Source organism: Prionailurus bengalensis, chromosome D1 (genome assembly GCF_016509475.1).
Source record: "Prionailurus bengalensis isolate Pbe53 chromosome D1, Fcat_Pben_1.1_paternal_pri, whole genome shotgun sequence".
In the NCBI taxonomy this organism is placed as follows: Eukaryota; Metazoa; Chordata; class Mammalia; order Carnivora; family Felidae; genus Prionailurus; species Prionailurus bengalensis.
In genome coordinates, this window is record NC_057346.1 from 60,905,097 (window position 1) to 60,916,134 (window position 11,038).

At 38.4% G+C, this 11,038-nt stretch overlaps 1 protein-coding gene across 1 annotated transcript; it reads left to right on the top strand.

Moving 5' to 3' along the window:
- The first annotated feature begins 8,816 nt into the window (after positions 1 to 8,816).
- On the top strand, positions 8,817 to 9,757 carry LOC122483433 (olfactory receptor 51A7-like). Its single transcript, XM_043580439.1, is given in 2 exon segments — positions 8,817 to 9,030; positions 9,033 to 9,757. Coding segments are annotated over 2 exon segments (939 nt in total).
- The last annotated feature ends 1,281 nt before the right edge of the window (positions 9,758 to 11,038 follow it).

The window sequence follows — 11,038 nt, forward strand, 5'->3', positions numbered from 1 at the left end:
AACCTAAACTATGCAACTTATAGGTTGTGTGATATTTGCTTAGTTTCCTTGTCAGTAATTCCACATTAATGTTGCCTAAATTTTGTTTCATTTTCAATGTAAAGTGAGATATATATGTAAACAACTATTCATATGTGCAAGTAGTATGTGTCCTGAATAAAATGTTCGTTCAGACTGCATACGATAAGTCCAGATTTAATGTAGGAAAATTTGTTAATAAACCAATTGTTCTTTTCTAAATGATATAAAAAAGACAATATATAATTTGATGTTTTTCTTCTTAAAATTCTTGATTAACTACAAAAATAGCCATTCTATAGAGTGAATCTTATAAGCATATCAATGTAATTCAACATTGGATAATATATAGGTAGTTCTTTTACCCTCTATTATGTGTAGGAGTATATCTAATGCACATACAAAATGTCATATCAAGTGCTCAGGATCAGTTCCTACTGCTGTTAGCTGAACATTAAAAGTTGGTAATAACATTACTAAACCCAGGAGTGAGGATTACACAGTTTTCCTAAGATTAGCGTTGGTAAGAGGGAACTTATACTCTTGGCTCTTTCTTTATCCTCATCTCTGCCATTATTACTCTATCTGTGGGCCCTCTGAATCAGAAGTAGTATAGCCAAAGCTTGCTGATATTTACACATAGGTTCTTTCTTTCTAATTGTTGACTTCCTCTGAGATGGGTACTGTTTTGTGGATGTTAGCATGAGATGCAATATGTCTACTTCAATATGTATTTCATATACATGTTCTACAGACTACCTTATCTCTTTTCTTTTAAGTTTGCTAGTTCCATTCACTGGCCAGCTATCCAAGCCCTTCAGCAAAGTACAACAGAAGTCCATGTATATCCACATACCTCAGACAACCTCTCTTTTTACATGAAGTTAACAACCAAGGGCACTGTCAATTAAGGGGATTTTCCTTCAGCACTCTTTTTTTTTTTTTTTTTTTGTGGCCTCCCATATGTGAAGCTATTGTGCTACTGTATTCTACTTCTGGTTAGTGCCAACTTGCCCACTAATCCATCCATGAACTGAGCCTGAATATTTTCCTTCTTTTCCATTAATGTATCAGAAACCTTCAGTGAGGCCATGAATGTGAATTAATGGAGAGCATCTATATATCAGTGATAAGTGTCATGGGATCCTGGGACAACTATTCATAAACTTTACTTGTGCTCGTTTTGACTTTGTACTTTGTATTCCCTATAATAATGGTGCAAACTTCACAGATGAGAGTTTTCCCAGCTCATAAATGTAATATAACCAATTATATACTTAGGAACCTGGAGAATAAGCACAGGTATGAAAATCACTGGGCTCACTTGGAGACAAAATTTGCCCAGAATTCCATTAATCATCTTACCCCAATAATCTCATACTTTAATCAAAAAAGAGCATAATGGTATGTTTGGTTGCTTATTATCAGTGAGAGATTGTATCCTATATCCAATAGTTCTCAAAGGTTTTGGGTATCCTCCTTTCCTTAATGAACATTTGTAAATGGACATAGGTCCATTTTGGAAAAGACATGGATAATTTGTATTGCATGTTTCCAGTAGCATAGCAGGTTATTTCATCGGGGACACCAAGATTCATGTTCAGTTAATGGGCTCTGGATATGTGCAGCAACTTAAATCTTTAAATAGGTGAAGCAACTTAAATCTTTAAATTTCCTATTAGGGTGGTTGATGTCAGCCCGATGCTCAGAAGCTCTTTATTTTAAATGCATGTCAATTAGCACCCAGTTACTGTCCATTGCGCTTATCTTCAGAAACATTATCATCTATTGCAATAGGTCACTATAGGTCCTGTCACCCTGATAACCATTTTACCTTTGCTATTCTCTACAGTAATTATATTTACCTTATGATTTTAAGTCCTTCCATGTGTCTCAGGATCACTTCATCTTCATTGTCAGTAGGGAGGCCAGTTCCACAGGGGCAGATTTCATTGCCAAGTCTAGGCTGCAGAGCATAGCAATCACTGAACTATTCAAAGATACCAAATACCCTCTTACAAATGCATTCTTTATTGCCTTAGTGAAGGAGTGTCCTCTCTTTTCTCCCAGAGAAAATAATCATGTAATAAATTCTCTGGTCCTACATGATAAATCCGTTCTAACATGTCTACCTCTTTGAGATTTCTATAGTCTATATTTTGCCAAGAAGATCTGACATCTCTATCTAATTTGCTATAGGTAATCATCATGTTCAAGTTTCAATCAACCGTCCCAGCAGTGCATTATCACAGTTGCTAGGTATCCTTGATATAATGTTAAACCTCAAATCATAGATGAGTATCCTCTGTCAATAATGTCAAATTGTTTGTGTCAAATTCTTCTCTATCTTAATTAATATTTATGTCACTGACCACTTCCTCTGCTGACTTACATCTAATACCTTCGAGATATACTCCTATAGGTATTCATTTGATTCTAGTTAGTACAATCAGGTAGGCTTTGCAATGATGTCACTGGTTAAACTATTTTCTCCCCAAATGTTAATAACATTTCCCTGCTCAAGCTTTACTGAAATCAGACTGGTTATTGGCTTTGGTACAGTGAGAAGAGATGGGGCAAGATCTTGCATAGGAAAAGCATTGTAAAGCATTGTCCTCAGGTTTGGTTTTTGTAAGGTTTCTGTATAAGGTAAAATAAATATCATCTGTAAATCTTCTCATGAGAAGGGAACTCCTTTGGCTAACATGGAATATTCAAAATTTCCAAGATTTTTAGGCTTATACATTCAAATGTTAATATCCCAGCAGTGAGGATCATACCACTTCCCCATTTTTTTATTCCCAGTATTTTTCAGTGTTACAACTTTATAAAAGAAGATTTATCAAAACTGAGCATTCAATTTGCCTTGCAGTTCTGTTACTCTTTCAGTTAAATCATGTGCTGGATTTTTAGAAGTATATGATCTTTGGCTGAAGGAGATAAAGATTTCCTTAAATGTATAGGGGGCATTCTGACTTTCACAGCATGTCCTGAGTTGTCAATTGGCTGTCCTAATCTAATCATTTTCTATTTAAGGTTTCTAATGCAGATACACAACAGTTATCCCATCTCATAATCTTTATAGTTAATGTTTTTTTAGGTAAAAATGAGAGATTGGATTCAATGTCCATAGTCACCATGTAACCTAACATCTCCCTTCCACCTGAATCTCATCCAACCAACCACAAGTGACAGTCATAGTAATTTTGATGCCATTGCATCTCAGGAATCATTGTAAGCCCACTGACCACTGGCAATAGAGCCTTAGTTGTCAGTTGACCATGCTATTATAATGTGATTCCAGGGAGCATGAGTGAGGGATAGCTGACATCAAAAAAGGAAAGACAGTGAGATGATACAAAAATTTATTATTGATTTGGACACTGTATTATCCAGACTCCAATCAAGAGACAGAGACCACACAATTATTTGAGAAGAAAAAGTTTAATAAAGAAGTAGATTAACAGGGAAGTAGATTAGCAGGGAAGTTGGCTAGTAAGAGTTAAAAGATGAGAAGAGGATATAAGGAGTAACCACCCCTCCTAGGGTAGAGATGGAACATTCAAGAAAGAGCCCTCTTCTCCTTCCTGTAAGCTTGTGAAGTTATAAGGTGTCTATTGATGAAGCTTGCAAAAAATCTTCCCTCTGAGAGTTCCAAGGAAGGTGCCAACTCTTTGAACTCTAGGTGCCAGACAAGCTTATGACTGCTGGACACTGCTGGAACTGGGATATGGATAGAGTACCCTTTATAGGATTATAATACATTTCCATGTGAGGCTCAGGCTGGGGTAGCTCCAGGTTGCCCTTTTGGGATGAGGGTTGGGTGGCCAGCTTGCTAACTAGATAGCCCTATGTTGCCCTAATTTATATACACATACCCAGGGCTAAGGAGAAGATGTAGGAGATTCTCCTTCAGCTAGAGTGCTGCTCCATACTGTCTGGGCCTCTGGTTATGTCACTGTTCTCCCAGTGAATAGCTGGAGAACAAGCTCAGTAGCTAATCGTGGAAGAAACTGTGCACCACTGGAACCAAGCACTGAAGCAATCACACAGTGCCAAGCAATGGAAAAACAACATGTTCTGTGGGAATCCAGCCAACAAGCCACACAGAAACCAAGAAGAGAAACCCCTTCTCCCTACAGTGTTCCTCCACTACTTTCCACTAACCAGTATTAATAATGTGCCAGCTGACAAAAGAGAAATATTTAGAGTCCAACACCATCACCATAGAGTAGGCAAAAGTCACTTTGGAGCTGAGAGATGGTAAATCAAGAATGAGCCAGACATCATTATGGACGACTATTGACCATTCCTGCAGACCCATCTCTGAAGCCTTATCAAATATGTCTCATGACAGTCAATCCAGGAAAATAAGGAGGGGAACATTTATCCATTGGATCACATTTACCATTGGTCAAAGTTTATCCTATGAGCTGTTAATTCCATCATACTTTCTCACATGTATGAACACCAAGTGAGTATCTGAGAATGTGTCATGACTTGGTGTCAGTCCTGGGACAAGAATAAAGAGGTGCACAGTGCAGGCCTAAGGCAAGGGATTATCATGTTCTCTCTGTGTGAAGCCAGCCAATGGTTGATGAGCCCAGTTGTTGCAACAGTGACAGGACAATGAGGTCAAAGGATTTGAAGTGGTTCACTATAAGAAGCTGATTCACTACATAAACTCAAACCCTGATGTTCTGGCCTGGAGAGCTTGTAGGCTGACAGGAGATTGGTTGCCTCTGAGTGAGCTTTGAGCCATCTCTCCTGTTGAAAAGTCCCCTTGTTCTTTTCTGGTACAAGATCTACTCTCCATTTAATTCTATAAATCAGTTGGTGGCATACTTACCAACGTCTATTTCTTTACCTTCTTTAACATCAGGTAGAGAAGGGAAATGGTTCAGAAAAGGGTTTTCATGGGATAAATGTTTTAGAAAGGATGGAGTCAGATCCAGGACAATAGGGAAATTTCTACAAGCATATTAAGCACATAGAAGTGGTCTCAGAGAGGGCCACTGAAAGAAACTCCTTTTATTTTTTTTAAGTTGGGCTGTGGAGCTTGAGCTCATGACCCTGCGATCAAGACCTGAGCTGAGATCAAGAGTTGGACACTTAACCAACTCAGCTACCCAGGCACCCCAAGAGCAACTCCTTTCATAGGAAATATAAATTCCCTATAATTCATAGCTTTTTACATTAAAATTGTCATATTAACAATAAAAAGAGGAAAAAAGAAGGGAAGAAATGGAGAAGGAGGGGCTGGGGCAGCAATTTGAATTGGAGAATGAAAAGCAGGAGGAAGATAATACATTTTATTTAATTTTTCACCTATATTTTCTTAGGTAAATTTGCCTTTTACCTAAATTTAGCCCTTCTAAGGACAGAGTTCTCAATGCCATGCATCCTGAAAAGAACAAAGCACTAATTTTTTTCTAGTTCCAGCTGCTTTTCTTCCTGGTGATCTTAAAGCTTTCTGGACCTACAGATCAAAGAGTGTTCAACCAATAATGATTCAGATATATGTCAAGGAACAATGGGAGGATGTAGACATAATTGAACCATGTAACTCCATTATGATCCTAGATAGATGCTGGATTAAGCATAAGAATTTATTTTACTTCATCTAATGTTCTGACTATAATATATATTTTGAAATGTGGAAAATCAATATGAATAGGTTAGAGCCCTCTTTTCTCCACTTTTCTGCCTGACCTACTCTGATGACTATAGCTCTTACCTCTAGCACATCCTCTTTTATATTAACTTGAAGACCAATGTGATCATTGCTGGTCTATGCAAATTGGTTCATTTATCTGTCGTTACTTTGTTTCAAGTCAAAGGTGTTTGCTAGATCTAATTTTCTGTTCTCTCTCTGAGAACCACATGTCCTTCTACAACATGCACCAGAATTATACTTTTTATTTATTTCCAATTTTCAAAGTTGAGCCTGAATAAAAATTGATAGTTCTTCTGAAATTGAGGGCCTAAGATACCAGAATGCTTGTGATTCTGGGCTTTTCTTTCTCTTATGTGAGATTAAATGCCTTCAATGGTTGATAAATATGAAGGGACTGGATATAAGACAGTGAAGAAAGGAGTCAATGAGAGCTTGTGACCTACCTAAATCCACTCACATTTAAAATAAAAGTAGACATTGTGATGACCAAACAGAAAATATCTGTTGGTACAATTCCACATAAGGTCTGTGATAGTCTTAGATTGAGTTTACTAAGGCCTACACTTAATCTTGGAGCCATAGCTGGATATAGGTGACCTTACCAATGTCTGAGACAAACTGTCCTCAAAGTCTACACCTGATGTAGGAACAGCATCTCAAGCATTAATTAAATCTACAACTGTGAGTCTGAGCCTGCTCTCTGCATTTCTTGGGAAAGCAGGTTATAGATAGATGTAATGAAGCTAGAGAGTCATTGTTCCTAGGGGAGTAGGTGTCTGTTAATTCTCAGGAGGATGTGCCTATGCTAGGGAAGAGTATGAGGGTATATATAAGGATATGGATTCCCAACATGGTGCTGGAGCAGAGAAGTTATAGAACCTGGAAGAATTTGAAAACTTTTCACCCTTGCTCTGGGGTAAGGAACCCAGGAGCCTAGTAGGTGTCCTAGAGACTCAAATTGAATTTCCCTCAGTTTATTTTATGTTTCCCAATGAAAACTCTGCAATTTATAGAGTTCAACCTTATGGCTTTGAAATGGTTGTAGGTAAAATGCTTCATGGCTTCTTCAGCTGAAGAGATCAAGCTGCATTTGGGACAGCATTGAAAGCTGAAAAGATTAGAGAACATATGTGGGATGGGGTACATCTTCATATTGGCATGATGGACACAGTTGAAAAGACAATGATGCCAGTAGTAACTAATTTGTTTAGTTACTTGATTTAGGCTGGCAGATTTTCAAAAAATAACTCAGACATGGAATCTTAGAAATGACCATTTTAAGGTCACCTTTTGAACAAGAATGGATAGTGTATTATCACCTTTCTCCCTGTGAATCCCATTCCCCTGACAAGAGCCGAGTGTCACATGCACTATTGGGGTTTTTCTGGTTTAGAGCTGCTAAAAGGAGGGTTACCCAAGGTGTGAGTGATGCTGATACCAAGAACATGAGCAGGATCAAGTCCAAATACCAGAGGTAAGAACCTGAATTGGTCAGCAATCTAAAAGGTAGACATTGAAAAGCCAAGAGAAATGGTAAGCCAAAAGAAATCCAAGAACAGGGAAAGAAGGACAAGAACCGTGGCCATTCTGAACGGGGCCACTAGCGATTGAATGGAACCAATGTGAGTGTTTCAAACACCTACAGATGACAGCTGTCATATGTTATTCACTACAAGGAAACCCACCACATTTGAAAGGCTGAGGTGAAATGGACACTCAGTACTGAAATATGTTCTCATCACTTCTCCATATGACACACCCTATACACCACAAACCTTACAGTCCCTATCTTGAGTCAAGTGGAGGCAAAGGTCCTTTAAAATTTTAGTAGCAGAGAAAAAGACTAGTAAGTGTCCTCCCCTTCTTCAGTGCTATTTCCACCCCTCACCTTGTAATTTCTTCCATCTGGATACAATTCATTCTTTCTCTACCCTTGCCAGGAAATGCTCATAAACCCTCCATGAAAGGACAAATACTTGTGGCCTGGCCATTCCCTTCTCACCGCTTCTTGTGGTCTTCTAGCTGGAAGCTCACCACTTAGGGGATGATAGCTGGTGTCCGAGGAGTCCTTCCTCTGCTCCCTGAGGTGCTGTGCTCACTCAGACTGCTTCAGGCTACAGTAATGTGCTGGCATATAGTGTTTCAACCTGGAGATCTCTTGGTGATTTATGGTTCTGGAAGTGGTGTTGTATAAGACAATTAGGAGGGGGTAGAATTAAAAGAATATAAGAAAGTACTGAGCATCACCCTCCATTTCCAAAGTTCTGATGGGAAAATTTAAAACATTTTTTATATTTGCTTCATGTGTTATTGGCTTCTTAAAAATGAAAAATAAAACAATACTCTTAAATTTGAAGTTCCCTTTGACACATACTCCATTTCCACCATACTCATTCTACTGTGATTTTTTATGTGTGTACACACATGTGCACACACATGTGTGCTTGTATGCATAATTTTCTAGTACAGGGGTCAACAAACTTTTTCTGTAAATGGCCAGGAAGTAAATATTTTAGACTTTTCAGGCCACGTATTTGTCTCTGTCCTATATGTTTTTTCTTCTTTTTTTTCTTTTGATACAACACTTTAAAATATTTTTTAAATTCTCACAGGTTGAATTTGGCTCTGCAAATTAGTTTCCCAAACTCTGTGGTAGGTCAATTTTATATTTTCACACACATGTATCATGAACAATATGTTAGGCCTCCTTTAACTCCTGCTACTATAGCATCTGTGATTTGTATGAATATATGAGCAGTGACCACATCCAAGATGTTATAGATTTTCCAGATTGCAATATATTCCAACTTAGTTTCTTGATGCATAAATCTTAAAAAGTGGTGTTTTTTTAAAAAGGTTATCAAACACCTTGTTGCTTCCAAGCTATAGGAACAAAGGTAGACTTGAAGGTCTCAAATGAATATTATGAAGAACCTATTTAAATCGACTCTGTATTTTTCTTTATATAGAAAAAGTTACATTATTGCTTGATACCTAAGGATGAGCTATACTTAATTTAACTGACGACTGAACTTAATTGTGTTCAGTACACACAACTAAGAGAATTTGTTGTTGATGTTATTTATCTACCAGGAGCATATAAATGAAAGACCTATTTGTGATGTTTTCTCTTAATACCTCAGAAGTTGAAATCTCCACCTTCCTGTTGGTTGGGATCCCAGGGTTTGAGAGTGTACACATTTGGATCTCCATCCCCATCTGCTTTATGTACCTCCTGCCCATCCTGGGCAACTGCACCCCCCTGTTTGTCATCAGGACAGAGTCTTCCCTGCATGAGCCTATGTACTATTTCCTCTCCATGCTGGCCCTATCTGACCGGGCTTGTCTTTCTCTTCTCTTCCCTCTATGCTGAGGATCTTCTTGTTCAATGCCATGGAGATTTCTGCTGATGCATGTATTGCCCAGGAATTTTTCATCCATGGATTCACAGGCATGGAATCCTCAATGCTCTTGATCATGTCCTTTGATTGCTTTCCAGCCATTTGCAACCCTCTGAGGTATAATTCCATTCTTACCAGCTCCAGAATTTTGCATCGTGGACTGATATTTGATATTAAAAGCATTCTACTAGTTATTCCTCTTCCTTTCACTTTAAATAGACTCAGATACTGTAATAAACACCTGCTCTCACACTCCTACTGTCTCCACCAGGATGTCATGAAACTGACCTGCTCTGACAATAGGGTTAACTTTTACTATGGTCTGTTTGTCGCACTCTGCATGATGTCAGACAGTGTTTTCATTGCTGTTTCCTATGTGTTCAACCTGAAGACTGTATTGGGTATTGCATCCCATGGGGAGCAACTTAAAGCTCTTAATACCGGCGTGTCCCATATCTGTGCTGTGCTCATCTTCTTTGTGCCCATCATCACCTTGGCTACCATACATCACTTTGCCAAGCATAAATCCCCTTTGGCTATGATTCTGATAGCTGATGCATTCTTGTTGGTACCACCTTTGATGAATCCCATTGTGTATTGTGTAAAAAGTTGGCATATTAGAGTAAAAGTCCTGGAAAAACTGACTCTAAAGTCTAAATGATGGGGCAGAGGTAGAAGTTCCATTTTCTCTACAACAAATTGTCTTAGGAGCAGGGCAATATTTCTTCCAAAGAGGAGATATTTCCTTTTACTTCACAGCCCTTAAATGATATTAATTAATTAGTTAATCAATCAATTAATCAATCCCTAAAGGGGACCTAATATACCACAGCAAATCTGCTTTTAGGGAAGAGGAGGCCTGCATTTCATAGAGTATGTAGGAATGCTTTTGTTATTGCTTGGGGATTGATGGCATCTATTCTCAGGTATGAATTATGAGCAAGAATCCAGAGGATCTTCTAAGGAGGAAGTATGATCAGTGGCCCTAAACTGTGGTGGGTGGAACTCTGGAAGGTTTTGGAGCAACTTAGCATCTTCATATTTGCTTCCCTTATTTAATTCCTTTTTTGTGATTTACATTAAGCCCTTTATAATGTGTCTAAGTTGGCTTAAGTATGTTTTTTTCCTTGCTACTTAAAGTGTGGTCGAATGTTCAGTGGCAGCAGTTTCACCTGGAAAGTAACTAGCTGCAAACCTATTAAGTCAGAATCTGCATTTTAGCAAGATCTTAGATGATTTGTATGAACATTAATGTTTGAGTTGAAAAAAAAAAACCTTTTTGGGGCAATGTGAAAAGGGAACCTAGAGAGTATGTCTTCTGCTGAAGCCAAATTGGGGAAATTGTAGGAGGAAATTATAGGTGGTCATAGGCATTTGGCAACATTTGTAGTAAAAGCAAGGGGCTGAGTCCTTGGAGCACAGTGGACGGAGACCCAGAGACATCTCCAACATCATACATATGTCTTTCTTATGGACTACATTGTGAATTTCTACAACGAAAGAGTTGTGAGTTATTCAACTTTAGAAGTCTCCTCACAACAAAATTCCTTGTTCATAGTATGCACTTGGTAGATGTGTATCAATTTGAACTGAAAGAATAGTTCAAAGTTTTGCTGGGGTGGGAATTCAGGGGTGAATCAGGGCAGTCGTAACCTAGACTCAACTCACCTCTGCACTTTCTGCACCTCTTACCAGGGAGTTAACATTGTCAAGAGATATAAGGGTCCTTTGTGAGAGACAGAATTTAGGGCAGCCCATAATGCCTTTAGGTAAAATAATAGCTGTCAAGCCACAACACAGAATCTGCACCACTGTGGCCAAACAGACCTTGAAACAAGTTTCTTATCCAAGCCTCCCTGTATCCACCTATCATCTCCTGGCCCTGTAAATGGAGCCAGATTAGAGCCCTTTAAAGACATCCTATTAAGAAAGTGTCAACAAA